The 15,617-nt window shown below is 39.9% G+C and overlaps 1 protein-coding gene across 7 annotated transcripts in view; it reads left to right on the top strand.

Annotated features, from left to right (window-relative positions):
- The first annotated feature begins 394 nt into the window (after positions 1-394).
- BEND5 (BEN domain containing 5) overlaps positions 395-15,617 on the top strand; it is a 952,584-nt gene continuing 937,361 nt past the window's right edge. For 6 of the 7 annotated variants that reach the window (XM_057401794.1, XM_057401795.1, XM_057401790.1 and 3 more), the window contains exon 1: positions 395-518. In XM_057401794.1, coding sequence (XP_057257777.1) covers positions 428-518 — 91 coding nt within the window. In that variant the 5' untranslated portion in view covers positions 395-427. Of the gene's footprint in view, positions 519-2,783; positions 2,851-15,617 lie in introns of those variants that run through there. The other variant, XM_057401793.1, reaches the window with a different exon arrangement.

Below are 15,617 nucleotides of genomic sequence, written 5' to 3' on the forward strand. Positions count from 1 at the left end.
GCTCAGGTACCGGCTCTTGCCCGTCCTCCGGGGCGCTGTTACGGTAATTGCCGGGGCAGAGACAGTCACTAGGGACAAGATAACAAGCCGGTCCTTCCCCGGGCTGGCAGTGCTTGTAAACACCAGCAGCCACAGCGCTGCACCGAGCCCAGGCGGCGGCGGCGGCAGGGCTCTCCTCCCGCACGGCCATTCCCGCCCCTCACGCTGCGCCGCTCCCGTCACGCACAGCCGCCCCACCCGCCCACGCAGGGGCGGCCGTCGGCCTGGACGATACCGGCAGCAGATGTTCCTCGGCCCCGAGCCCATCGCGGCTCCCCGGGGCGCTGGGAGCGCTCTCCCCGGGCGCTGCCGCCGTTCCCCGCACCACCATGGCGGCCTGAGGGAGGGCGGGCGGTGCGGGACTCCCCTGGCGGTGACGTGTGTTGCCATGGCGACGCCCAGGCAGCGTCTCGCTCCGAGTGGGGGGGGTAGGGGGATGACAACAAATATGGCGGAGAGGAGCAGGACGGCAGAGACGGGTCAGTGTCAGCCGCAGTCTTCTGGGCGGGGGGAGAAGGGGAAGAGCCCCCCTTCTCCAGGGGCTTCTGGCAGTAAATGAGAGCTGCAAAGCAGCGGAGTGCAGGAGACGGAGCGCTTCTCTCAGGGAAAGGGGAGGGAAGTGCCACCCGGCCGAGGGCACTGAGGTGCAGAAGGGGCCAGGGCAGAGGCCCCTGCCCAGGGAGCTGTGGAGGAGGGCAAGGCTTGAGGAGTGTCTTGGAGACACTCAGGGGAGACACTTGGGGGAGAGGTGGCCGTGGGGAAGGAGCTGATGGTGCGGTAGCCTGCCCTGTGCGCCCTCCTCCCCTCGCAGGGGGCACAGGTAGCGGTGGTGAAGAGCAAAACGATGGTGCAGAGGAGTTCCCCTCACACAAGTCCTTTATTTAGAATGGAAAACTAATATGCGAAGGCAGGATTGGGATTGAAACTGCACCACAGCGAGGGTACCTTGGGGGCTGACCTGCAAGTGCTGCTGGGCCTGTCCCCAGAGGCTGCAGAGAGGCAGGATGCTGTAACCTTACATCTCACATAACTTACTCTGTGAGGGTCTTTTAAAGGAAGGTGCCAAATGTTATTCTTCCTATTGAGGATGCGTTAACAATGGCTCTAACTGTGTATGTGAAGATAAGTTTGTGAGACTGAAGTTTTGTGTTTCCTAAGGGCTGATGAGGATCCTCTTGGTACAGGCGTCTTTCCTATTGTAACAAAACACAGTTAAGGTCTTTTCCAACCCACGGGAAAACAGAAGCCCCCCAAATCAGTTATGAAAATTAGAGATTCTAACAATTGGAGGATGAAAGAATGATAATGGCAGTTTTCCTGAATATTTAGTATCTCACAGCATCATACATAAATTATCTGGGTTCCTGGACCAAAATTACATTTTCCTCACCTGCTGTGTTAGCTGCTGTGCCTGTGCTTTTCAGCTTCAGAAGTGGCTACAAATGAAGATACGTTATCCATAGAACTGGTTTTGGATTTTGGGGCCATTTAAGGTTAAAAAAAGTGATAAATATGTGAAATGCTCTCTAGGAAGCAATACTACAAAGGCTACCTCTAAACGGATTGGCCATATGATTCTTGAATTCCCTGTGTTCAGCCATGCTGTTTATGAACCCCTGAAACCACATTAAAGTTTATTGTACATTAAAGTTGTCCAGGAGGCAGGTGATTATATTCATCCGCTCTGTTGTTGTGCAACACTAAACACAGCAGATCACTTCTGACTGCGCTGCGAAACAGGAAACAAAACTCCAGTGACTCTTTGACTTTGTCAGGTTTCCTACCTGCTTCATCTGCCCATGCCTGTGCCATTGTTACTTTCTTTAACATATAATGTAACTTTCCTACTGTTTCCAGATTAATTCATAAACTTACTCTTATATTGTGTTCTCTGCTATAGTATTTAAATCTGCAGCTTTGTGGTATTTGCTTTTTATTTTTAACCTTGTCCAGAATTTTTTCCACATCTAACTATTGCAGCTAATCACTGATTTTCTCATAAATGTGTTTCAGCTTGTGCTCAAACCGTGTTTTGTTTCATGTTCTTTATAAATGTAGGTTTTATTTTAGCAATATCTGTCTGGCCTTTTTGGAAGCCTTAATTTGGAGATCCTTTTTTTTTTTTTTTTTTGAGAAACCAGATGAGGATTAAAAATGCAAAGAACTGAAAAGATAGGAAAAAGAACCAAAACTTTCAGACATCAGTGGGACCTGGGAAGCAAACTTTTGATCTGGGCCCTTTTTAAGAAAGGACATGGAAAGTAGGCTGTGGAAAAATAAAGGTGGGGTGCTTTGGTTTTTTTTTTGCCTTTTTCCCCCTACACTTTGATTTAGTGTCTCCTCTGACACTAAGGGGATCCTTGGCAGATCCCCAGAAGAACCTATTTGATCCCTGTGTGCTGGGAGACACTGACACTGCTGATATGCATGTAACATAACTGGGTGATGTTCTTGGTGCATCCTGACTGCTTAGTGTGTTTTCATGACATGTCAGACCTGGACCAGTCTTTAGGACATACAGGAATGTAGCATTAGGAGATAGATGAACCTACATTTGGCACTAATGTACATTTTTTATGTATGGATGCAAGGAGAATAAAGCCATTACAGAAGGAGTGAACATGTTCAAACCATATAAATTAATTTAGTCAATATTACTATATTATACTTTTCTGTTTAGTTTTTAGAGCAACATCATGCTTGTATTCCTGGATCAGAAAACATGAGTAATAACTAAGTCTTCCCATGTTGGAATATTGATTGTTATTTGTAACTTTCAGATGCGGAAACTGACCTACAGAGGAATTAAAGGTAACTTATCCATGCTCTGTAGCAACACAGATTACTGTTACGGACCATTCATTACTGGTTTATTTCAGTAACCTGTGTTAGTAAAGAGCCAGTGACAAGGAAAGATGTCAGAAAAAAATATGATGTGCACTTAAAGAAATTAAGTTTCTTCCTAAAGATTACCTGGTACTGAGTTATATACAGCTAAGGTGCTCTACAACACCTCTAAACTGTTAGCTTTGAAAATACACGGTGTCAAGATGTTTTGTATATTAATTATGCTTTCTGGAAAGCATATCCTTTTTAATGTAAGAAATTTTCAGTTTTGTTAGTATCTCCTTGCTCTTCTGTTATAGGAAAGTAATTCTATTAAGTTTCTTATACTGGTAAATATACTTACTATTTCCATATATACAGGGTATTTTTCATATTTCCATTCTTTTTTCCTGTAAAAGACTTTTGTTTCTGTAGTAGTTCTTGCAAATTTTTAAACTATTTTGTTGGTGAGGGGGATTGTGTCACACAGAATTACACATAGTACTGCAGAAGAGGGACTACCATCAGCTTTTCTTATCCTGTTACTCTTAGCATCATTTTCTGTATCAGGGTTTAAACCAATCTGTGTGTTTCAAATGAGATTGAGATTTAATATGGAAGGCAGATTATCTCACATCTGTCTGTTACACAGTTCATATTCTGGTGCTGTGCTCACTGGACTGGGCAGACATCTGGTCTAATCCATTAAAATAGTCTCTGCATTCGGATATCTGAATAGTGTGCTGCAAATCAACTCCCTTTTCCCTGGATTAATCAATCATTTTCCTGTTGCAGTTGGCTCCATAGTCATAGCTGGTTCCTCAGAACTCGCTTAAATCAGCTTTCTGCAATAAACTCTGAATTTGTATGCTTCTCTGTTTGGGTTTCCAGGCTGAAGCCTTCGTGTCTCAAGCTGGGAATCCAAATTAAAAGCAACTTAAGCCTTCACTAATGAAGTCTGCAAGAGAATGAAAGTGAGGAGACTATTTAGTTACTTTCAGGAGCTTCTTGGTTTGACTTCCAGTAGTTCTGCTTGGCTGACCTTGATGTCTCAAGCTTTTGGAAGGTACAAGATACAGAAGATGGCCAGTTTAGTTAAGTTTTTTCAAAACCAGACCAATGTTATTTTTCCAATTCTGTAGTAAAGCAAACCTTATTACTGGGTCAAAATGAGTACAAAATGCATGTATTTGGTAATTTTTTTGACCCATGAACCAGATGAAAATGTTTAACTTTTCAGACATGGATTCAGCTAGTTATCTCATTCTCCCCAGGTTACTCTTATTCTTGTAGACATCTCTGTTCCCTTCAGAAGACTTGCTTCCAGAGGTCTGATGATCAAAGGGTACAGGTTATCGCTGAGTCCTGTAATAGTTTCCTATCTGAGGCAGCTGCATATTAGGCTGGGATTGACAGTTCTAATATGTGTTATTCCACAGCTGCTAGTCATTTTGTGGATATTAGTATTTCTGATATTTCATTGAGTCCTCATCACTGAAATCATAGTGAAAGCAAAAAAAAGCATTTACTCACAGTTCTGGACAGGGGATAAATATATGTCTTTAGACCAAAGATCCTTGTTATCGGAACAAACAGATTTCCCAGCTGAATGTGTAGGTTTCCATGTTTATTTACATGTCATGCTAGATACCTTGCAGCACCATGTTAAGTCACGCAGCTGGGCTGACCTGGCTTCTGGAGGAGAGCTTCAAACCACCACTGAATGCTGAACCCCTGCTCAAAGTCTGGGTGTTTATTAGCATTTCTAAACTGCTTTGTGTTGAGATGGTGATTTCAGAGATGTGCATGTGGAGGGTCCGATAGGATAATTGTGTAAATTCTACAGTGTTTTCTAATGGATTTTAATCTGATAGTGCTGAGCTGGATTATTTTGAAAGACAGTTTTTGAGTATTCCTTCAAAAAAGAATATTTCTTTTAAAACTATTTACTCCCATATGGCATGCATACATTTTAGTATCAGGAACATACTGCTTCCTTTTAGGTGACCTTAATTAGGAAACCTAATTTATTTGTCTTTAAATTTAAGCCTTTTTGATAACGGGAACTTCCAATTCACTGCCTTTACCATGAGGAAATTGAAAATAGGTCAAATCGGATAATTAACAGTATTATTTAATCTTTGTCTTTCAAATAACACAGCACACCACTGGTGCTTCTGGTCTTCCAGGCAAATGTAATTTCTTTAATGGAATTGTCCTGTCTTAAATCATTTCTGAATTTTCAAGCATAAACACTGTAGCTGATTTCCTAATATACACCATTAGCCTGTAAGCTGAATTCCAGTGTTTGGGAAAAGACATTGCAGAAAGGGATCTGAAAGGGATCTGCCCACTCTATCTTCCCATTAACACAGAGATTTCAAAAGTCGGTGGAAAACTGTCAGGGTACTGGGCACAGACTTGCAGATGTTCACACACCATAAGGAGCTATTTAGAGTTGTTTATAAAATGCTGCAGGATGTATTTGTAAACAAACCTAAAATGTGGTTTGTTTAACAAAGCTGAAACTTACTGGCTGCATTGGTAGAACACAGAATAGAATAGAAGGGTTAAGGTTGGAAAGCACTTTAAAGATCATCTAGTTCCAACTCCCTGACATGGGCAGGAACGCCTCACCCTGGACCATGTCGCCAAGGCTCTGTCCAGCCTGGTCTTGAGCACTGCCAGGGATGGAGCATTTGCCACTTCTTTGAGGACCCTGTTCCAGTGCCTCACCACCCTCACAGTAAAGAACTTCTGCCTTTCTATCTAACCTGAACTCCTGTTTAAGTTTAAACCCATTACTCCTACAGTTCTCACCAGAATTCAAAACCTGAAGATGTATTGTTTGGCACATTTTATCTTTAGCAGTTTGAAGTCCAGGGAATATTAGAGAAAGGTTTGTTAGTGAATTTAAGCACCCTGGAAGACCATTAACTACCTCAGGTTTTACTGCTCAGCTTGAAATAGGCATTGAAGTGATATATTGAAATTAACTGTAGTAGCTGCAGAAAAGTATTATAATAATCATAATAGTCTGTTGCCAGTAGGCTGGAATTCAGCTAATTTCCAACTTTTTCAGTTATCTAGTGGAAACAATCCCCACTAGAAGAATTTGTTGAAGAAGAGCTGCTAATATATTTTTGGTACTTACAGCTTTGATCATATTTCTGTTACATAATTTGCCATATAAGGAGACCTGAGAAATGCCACTGAAGGCTTTTTACAGCCAGAAGATATAATTTCAGAAAAAGAAAGAATCAGGAATGTGTTGCGTGTTCCAGTTGCCATTTCTTAATGGTTTACCATTTCCTCGCCAGATTTCAAACAGATTTTTTTCTTTGACAAATAATCAAAGCTTTTGAAAGTTACTTACCTCAAGTCTCCCAACGTTTTTTTTTCTTTCAGCGAAGTTCAAAGCACCCTATTAATTATTAGTGCTTGTGAGAGGAGGGTTTTGAATTTGTAAAGAGTAAAAGGAGACATACTGAGAATTTTAATCAGTTTCACACTGGAATTTGTAAAACAGAAGTTTGTGCAAGTTTCTTTAGTGTTGCTGTCACTGTATTGAGTAGGCAGAAGTTTCATGCGAAAAAACCAGATCAACCTCAGAATGCGTTTATACGGCCTACATAGGATTTCTATTTTTTGAAGTTAAGCTTTGTGGATTTAATGGACATTAAAATAGTTTTTAAAGTCACTTGCTTGTGTTAAAATGTAACTGGCTTGATCTCTACGTGGGGCCACTAACAGGACTGGGGATCTTAGATCTGCAGCACAAGCCTGCTTTCCAAATGGGACGCCTAGTAACAATAGCTGTTATCTTTTGCAGAAGGAATTGACAACTTGCTCGTGCTCAGAGATTTTCCTTCCTCCTTTTCTTCTTTCCTCCAGCTACATCTGTTTAGCGACAAAAGTAATGGAGTGAAATGCCTGTATAGTCATCTTTACTGCTAGGATACCCTGATAACAGAAAGCACCAACCCCCAGATAAATGAGGTGCTAGAGGACTTGGAGAGGAGTTTGATGCAGATATTTATGGCTCACGGTGCTTAGATCCAGCAGTTCTGCTTCTGCTCAGCAGTGGTGCTGCTGTATACTGGCTTCAGCACACCCACCAAGGTGCTACATCACTCCTGTTCCTGCAGGATTGATTGTGCTGCCCTTTCCCACAACTATGCGATCCTATAGAAACCAGCTTAGGTTTCTTAAGTAATCTCCAAAAGTAGTTGGCATTCAGAGACTTGATGCAGAATTGCTGTGTTTAGATTGCATTGTCCCTGAGATAAGAAGTTCTTCTAAGTTCAAGCTGTGTCTGCAATTAATCTATAATAGAGGTAAACCAATTTACAGAGATGTAAATGGAGAGTTGGTTCTGAGTACACATCTATGTGTCCCATTCCCCAGCTTCCCTGTCACATTGTCCCCACAGCTTAATTCCTTCACACTGGCACATGGGCCAAGCCTGTCATTTAAGAAGTGTTATTTTTTTTAGCCCTAGACTTTTAAATACATTTTTTTTGCAGTATTTTTTGCTACTTGCATGTCAGAATGGTTTGGAAAAGCCAGTTTTGGAGCCACTCCTCTACCAAAATAATAATAATAACTTCAAATTTTGTCACAGGCTGCTCAAATTCAGAGCTGTGGACTTTGGTATTACATCTAGGGCACTGATCCTGAAAATGTTTGGCACTGAGTTTGGTGTATATATGTGTATACTGAAGTGTTTTCATGATTGCTTCTATTTTAGGCTAATTAAAGTATTAACGTTAGAGACTCAAACTTAGTCTGATATATAAGTTTTCTAATGTACATATGTGTCCCTGTTCTCTCAGTATGGTTAACAGGCTGATTTCATAGATTAATTTTGGCAAAAATCAGGCGTAGAAAAGGGGGTGGGAGTAGTTGTCTTAAATTATTATTCAAAAAATAAGCTATCTGACTGTATTTGATTTACTAATTCATAGAACTATTTACTTAGCAGTGGAACTCGCAATCACAAGCAAAAACTGGCAAGATTTTGCTTTTACATATTGTTTCATAACCACCTTGAAAAATGTGTTGAATTTCAATCTCCACAAAAGCAAGTGGAACATCAGTTCCTGTGAATCACCAGCGCAGAGCAGCAGGAATCCATTCCAAAGAAAGCCCAGCTGGATTCATTACAGGTCTGCTGATGTGTTTTCATTTGCAATAAGCAGCAAGTTACTGTGCGATTACAGTAAACTTTAGAGCAGGGTAACACCTATCAAGTGACTATCATGTTTTCATGCATATGTAATGTAGAGGAGGTAGTATGATGCACTTGATTAATGAAAATTTCCTCAAATAACCTATACAAATCCAAAGGCAGCAGCATTATTTCAGGGGAACTGTACATGTGGAATAGGATTTTGAGATGAACTTGACCTGTAGTACTGCAGAATAACAGATACTTCCTAACCACACAGAATGCCAGTATATCTGCTGGTTATTTTATTTCTAAGCAATACAAGTAATAAGGAATTTGATCTGAGAGCTGTCTCTGTGTCAGCCTTCTTGAAGGTAGAATTTTGGCTCGTGTTGTGAATACTTGAAAAACTTTGCATTTCATATTCCTATAAATATTGTATCAAGTTAACATTTGCTTAGTTAAAAAACCTGCTGAATACGGTGTATCAGTTAGTAGTGTTCTCTGTAGTTAGATTCCCATTCTTAACATTGCTGAGAAAGTTGGGGCTGTTCAGCCTGGAGAAGAGAAGGCTGCGTGGAGACCTCATAGCAGCCTTGCAGCATCTGAAGGGGGCCTATAGGGATGCTGGGGAGGGACTCTTCATTAGAGACTGTAGTGACAGGACAAGGGGTAATGGGTTAAAACTTAAACAGGGGAAGTTTACATTGGGTATAAGGAAGAAGTTCTTTACTGTAAGGGTGGTGAGGCACTGGAATGGGTTGCCCAAGGAAGTTGTGAATGCTCCATCCCTGGCAGTGTTCAAGGCCAGGTTGGACAGAGCCTTGGGTGAGATGGTTTAGTGTGAGGTGTCCCTGCCTGTGGCAGGGGCGTTGGCACTAGATGATCTTAAGGTCCTTTCGAACCCTAACTGCTCTATTATTCTATGATGCAAGAGACTTCATACATCAAGTTTGCTTTGCTGCTATTTTTATATTAGAAAAAAGGAATTCTGAAACAATATTTAAATCTGTTGCTATACAGTACTTATACTTTGTGAATAAAATAGAATGCTGCGATGATCTAATTATTTAATCTGAAATACTAAATTATGTGTTTCTTAACTAAAGAGTAAATTCAGCAATGTGAGTGGGCAATGCTTGGGTGGAAGAAATTCTCAGTGGCTTAAAGTACTACTTTTGGAATGGCCTGTTTTGGAAAGTAGGGGGAAAGATGCTGTTCTCAACTAAGAAGTTAAAGGAGTTGTTTCAATGAGTAATTATAATTATTGCAGTAATTAATAGTGTCATTGATTTAAGCAACCTCGGGGAACAAATTATTCCAGAAGTAGAGCTAAAATCCCCACATTATTTTAAATGCAAAGTAGTCAAGAAGATTTAACTCCAAACTGAAGAAATTAACTGTGTCTGAAACTACTGTTTAGTTTGACTGGCAGAAGACATGCCTAACTCTAAACAAAAAGTAAATAGGAAGCAAGGGAAAAAACATATATTTAAATTACACATATTCAAGAGCCAAGGAAAAATAGAGGTTCAACCCAAAGACAGATGCATGACTTATGGTGCAAAATACACAGGATGGAAATTGTCGATGATTTTCTGTCGCCCAGTTTTCACTTATCACACTTGTAACGATAGCCCAAGCACTTGTGGCAGTGTGCAACTACCTCTCTTCCAATAACTTGTAAAATATGGAGTGTTGAAGAGATGCATTTGTTTCCCCACAGGATTTTGTGCTTTGTGGAGCCTTCATGGAAGGCTGTTTCCTGTGGAAGTCTCGTGAATGCTAGACTTACTCAGTGATCATCAGATCCATATTTTCTTTGGACAGATGCATCCACAACAAATTTTCGGTAGTCACACTTCAGGTATTGAAAAATCAAAATACCTCTGAAGAGTGGGTTTGTTGTAGTACCAGAGCTGGCCTGTGCTGAGACTCACCAGGCTGATGGCTTTTGAAGAATACCTACAAATGAGATAAAAACCCATTCCAAATTGGAAGGCACAACTATATTGCCTCAGTGCTGAACCTGAAATAGTGTTTGTGATACAGCTTATTAGCTCAGGCACAGCATCACAGCTACAGCTCTCTTCCTTTGGCCTGTCTGGGATCACAGCAGATAAGCTCATGTCTTCCAAAATATGGTGTAGATCTCTTTTAAGTACAGATCTGGAAAGCTCCTGTTCAATCAGCAAACATATTTAGACATTAACAGTGCTAGGAGTTTGACATGAAAGGTGCAATTTTCATAAACAGAAAAAGCACTGTTTATATGTTTCTTACTTGACCTTGCTGATACTCTTGAAAGACTTCCATAGTACTTCATACTTAGTACTTTTTGGAGACACCGTTTGTGGGCAAGCATTTTGAAAGTGATAGTCAGGACTGAGGAGTATGAAACTTAGCACAATTCAAGTAAATAAAGCCTTGGCATATTGCAGAAGCTGAAATAAACCTACTTGTCTGTTATATCAGGAATAATTATTACCTATTGAGTCCTTTTCAGTTTCCCAGCTGAAAAGCAGATTGTCCTAAAGGAAAGAGATACACAGAGTTATTAAATTCCAGAGATTTCGACTTTGTTATTCACTGAGGGCTACATAGTCATGGGTCATGGTCATTGCATTGGTTGCTACAGATCAGATGCTTCAGTTACATTTAGCTTGCCTCAATGTGAGTTATTTTTAATTTAGAAACTTATTTTGTCATGACTTCTTCCAGTTACCCTGTCATTAAAACCATTTTAATTATACTGTTCTGGTAGGGTAAAGACCATCTGACTTGGCATAATGCTCACTTCTGGTTAGGTTATCATGATCTGGCTGTTGGTCAATCACATCATTTGCTTTTGAATCAGACAAAACTACTTATTCTAGAATATACAGTGTGGATAAATAAAGAAAAAAACATGGAGGAAGTAATGTTCTTATACTTTGCAATAAAATATGATTGCACAGGAGGGAAATGGTCAATGTAGTCTATTGATCAGATCTGCTGTTGCTTTATCAGTGTAAGCATGGATTAAGTCAGCCTATTTTACACCTTCTGTATAAAACCTAAGTATTATACATGGAAGTTAAGTCTGATCTGTGCTAGCTATGACTAACTGCATCAATATCCTGTGGCTGGTGCTATTTCTTGAGGTTGTTCAGAAGTATCTTTTAGTAAGCATTTTGCATGTAATCATTCTGCACTTAAAAACCTTGTCAAAGAAAGGTTTTTGAAAATACATGTGGCTTGTTACTATATCTGGAAGACTGAGCTAGATAACCTGCTTTTGTTAAATCCATGCCTCATATCTGGGACAGCTGTTTAAACATGGGTATATACATATGTATATATGTATCTGTATGTATATATGGATATATATATAGCATATGTCCATGAACCTTCCCCTTCCTTTCCTCCCACTTTCTCCATCCTCCCTCACATATAATACAAAACCAGGAGTATGTATGGTGATTCATTTCAGGATTAGGTGGCATGGGAAATATTTACAGCATTTTAGGATGGTGCCAGCACATACTAGTGAGTGACCCCAACCACCAACACGTTTTGCCCTTACCTGACATTTTCTACCAACTACAATTCCAACTACAATTTCTACCAGTTCCAGTTCCTATAGTATTTTTGGCAGGTCACATGCACTCCTTGTCTTTTGGAAGTCCATTGCTTACAGACTTCAGAAAGACATGGGGCCGTACATAACAAAGTTTTACCCATTGAAGTTCTTGGTACCACACAAAGGGTCTGCTTTAACTTTTCAGTTCTCCTCCTGCCTCAGAATCCCTGGACACAGAATTTCCTCTGGCTTGGTAGGAACACCCCTAAAAAAATCTTTTGGTGACCTAGACCTTGAATTCCAATGCACTCCTCAACTTGTGTTTCAGCATCTCCTATCATTCTTATGCAGTCCTAAGTCTCTGAGCCATCTCTTACCTCTCAGAGAGGATGGACTTGCTGATACAATTGCTTTCTTTGCAGATGCCCCTCAGGACTAGCTGAGCTTGGTAGCTGTAATTTACACTTTCCTCTGCTAGCTGGGAATATATCTGATGCATATCTTTTTGTTTACAATTTGTATGTTTTATGCTTTGGTTTGATCTGTTTTGTATTTAAAGAAGTATTGCTACTATAGCAACTGTCGCATCATGTGATATCTTTGATGTTATCACAATGCCAAATACTTGTTAAAGAATAAATCTGTATATTGGGTGAAATTCACTGATTTTTACAACGGATTTGAATAAACATCTTTTCAATTTACATGTTTGGTACTAGTGGGGTTTTTTCCAGTTTGGGGTTTTTTTTCCTTTCTGGTGATGAGTGTTTTAGTGGAAAGGTCAGAGATTGTAAGGACAGTAAAAAGAGTCATGGATATTATTTTTTTTTCTTGCTTACTGAGTTCAAAGCATTAATTGCTTTTTTATTTTCATGAAGAAAAACTGTTCATACCTTCTCGGGCGTTTTGAGTTTCATTAAAGTGGTACAAAAAATTCCATTGCCTTTTGCCTCTGACAAGAAGGTATGTCCTTGGAGATAGCCCACATTGAGCTAATGAATAAATATTCTTGAAGTAAAGCTTCAAGTTATGCTTTTAGGTTAAAGATTGGAAACAAAGATTACATAGAAAAATATAAGCCAACAGAAATTGACTTGTTTTCTTTTCCCTTAAAGTCATAAGACGATGGCAGCCACTGGGAGTGAGGAATCATTGTTCAGAGCAGTATGTGTCTGCCAGGCATTGTCTTCAGTTCAATGTTCTTCACTAGATTTTTGAAAGGACCTTGCATTGATGATTTTATCTCTAAGTTAATCTATTTCTTTTTTTAATGGACTGGGCAGTGGATGTTTCTCATCATCTTTTCATACTTGATCAGCCAGGAAGTTGACAGTTTTTCTTTGGGATAAGCACCTTATGTACTTTTTTGTTCCTACTTATCTTTGGGCAGCCTGCTGTCTGCTCAGTATGGGCTTTTAAGTAAAGCTCTCTTTGGTACCACCAAGCCTTTGGTAGGGGCCCTATGTGACATGTTCAGTGATAGTTTTGTTTTCACATGTTTGTGTATAGGAACAAGACTTTTTCCACCCTCAGCTTTGACTGAGACTGTTAGGCCATACCTTCTGCTAGAGCAAATCAGCTGCTTGGAGCAGCCTGGTCTAGTGGAAGGTGTCCCTGCCTGTGGCGGGGGTTTGGAACTAGATGGTCCTTAAGGACCCTTTCCAACCCAAACCATTCTATGAGTCTATGATTTAGATGTACTTAAGCCCAAATAAAAAGTTAATGGTGCATTAGCCAAGGAATTGTGTTAGGAAAATTAAAAGGACGTGTGGTCTGGTAGCCTCTGTAGAAAAAGTAACTTGTGCAGTAAAAGCGAAAAACCCCCTAACAATAAATTCCGATGTTTCTTTCTTATTTATGCAACCTCCCATAGGCTTTTTCAAGTCGCTAGCAGTAAGCTTGCAGTTCATTTTTCCTGAGTACTTTCAGAAGCTTTGCAAAGCCCAGAATTTACCTGATAATCTCTGCTAAGCTAGTTCTTGTCTTTTATTGCACAGGTTTTCTTGACTACAAATATCCTCTTACGGTTTAGAGACAGCCTCTTAACAAGCAGTCTGTTGGTCAAACTGCAGGAGGAAAGCAGTTAAAAAGACAATTACTTCAAAGACGCTTTATCTCAAAATGAGTTTCTAAATAGCAATTCAATGTGTTTTTTAGTACTAGACTGAGCTGTATGAGAATGCTGTCTGTGATAATCGACATTTCCCTTGTTCTGCTTGACCTTTGAAATAGGTGGTGGTGACAGTACGGGCACAGGACCTGAACATGAGGCAGCAGATATGGTCGGTACCATGCCAGGTATTCTTCCAAACCCTGGGATTTGTAATCTTCACATAATTTCTCCCATTTCTTTTCAGATCACAGTGATTGTGAAATAAGTACATTTCAGACTGACAAAACCCTCTGCAGTATGTTTAGGTTCTCAGGGTTGTGCCCAATCTTTGCTGCAGGATACATGGCTGTGAAGATCAAAATGATAGTTGTGATTTCTTCTTTTTCTTGGCATTTTTTAAGCCAGTGGAGCTGGAATTCTAAGTTCCTGCCTGCTGATGCCTGTAGCGTTTTTAGAATGGCATTCCTCCTGCAGTTTGACCAACACAGTGCTTGTCAAGAGGCTGCCCCCAAACAATAAGAGGGTATTGAAGAAAATGCAGACTAAAAGGCAGGCACTAGTTTAGCAGAGATGATGAGGTAAATTCTGAGCATTCAGAACTGATAGCGGAAATAGGAAGTCTTCCTGAATATCAGTGCTGCCAAAGCCTAGGCGCAATGATAGAAAACCCATTTAAAAAAATATATTAAAGAACAAGAGAATATTATCACCTATTAAGACTATAGATTTCTACAAATCTGACCATATAGAAGAATTTTGCTAAGATTGCCCTGTTTGCAGTTTTCTGATTTCTGGAGCACTGTTCTTGGGTTAATCCTCTGTAAGTGTTACTTTTCCGACACGAGCAATGTTCATTGAGAGACCCATTATGTTTAGGAGCTAATAGGAGTTGCCATTGGTCATCTGGATGAACTTTTGTTTGTTGCAGATTGGACTGAGAGTTTAGATTCGCTTCTTTCTGTGGTTTTACACTAACAGTCCTGCTCAAGGCTGTTGAAGCTTTGTTAGGATACCTGGAAACTTTTCTTGGCACCTAGATGATGAGAATCTGGCCATTAGATCTTTACACCATAGAAATGTTCAGTAGCAAAATGTATCCTGAGTTTGTTCTGAAATAAGGATCTCATAAGAGAATGAGAGGCACCTTGATGGCATTTGTTATATTTAAATAAAGACTTCTACAAAGTTTACTTGGCAGTTATCTGTCTTTCCATGTTACCTTTCCAATTGATTATCCTTGTTAGGCAATAAGGCTCATCATAAGAATGATCCAGGTTTTCCAGGCAAATTCACTCGCTATTTCCCTATGTCTGTTTTAATGCAGCTGTGCTCTCCTCCCTAATGTAGTATGGGGGTAGCTGCCGGCTGCTAACTGGAGTCTGAAGTTTGTCACATCTGGAAGCTGGGCTCGTTGTTTACCCAGTCTAAAGAGTAACTATTATTGACTAAAGAGGCACCTTCCTTTAGAAACTGAGTTTTTAAAGAAAATGTACCTAAATTTGCATGATGTTCATTGTAGCAAATACTGTTTTCATCTTTGCTTAGATAAAAATGTTGTCTTTACCCTTTGAACTCCAGAATAGCAGGAAGCTCTGGAAGTTTCCAATTTTTTTCTCCTAAGAATCCCAGTCCCCTGTAACTGATTCTATTAATTTTCATTAGTTTGATGTGAAATATATCCACAATGACAATAGTGATGAATGCAGAAACCAAAAGAATCTGTCCAGGTTTTATTTTAAATCCTTATATACTTACAGAGATTTCAGACACCTACAGATTTTATACCTGATAGAAAATTACCATTAAAGTTTAATACTGTGCTAAAAGTAAATCCTAGGGATTTGCTGGAGACTCCAGGAGTTTAAGGTATGAAGCATTAGAATAAAATAGCTATGTGTCTTACAACT

Source organism: Pezoporus wallicus, unplaced genomic scaffold (genome assembly GCF_028554395.1).
Source record: "Pezoporus wallicus isolate ANWC-B61680 ecotype Strahan unplaced genomic scaffold, APGP_CSIRO_Pwel_v1 contig_1035, whole genome shotgun sequence".
In the NCBI taxonomy this organism is placed as follows: domain Eukaryota; kingdom Metazoa; phylum Chordata; class Aves; order Psittaciformes; family Psittacidae; genus Pezoporus; species Pezoporus wallicus.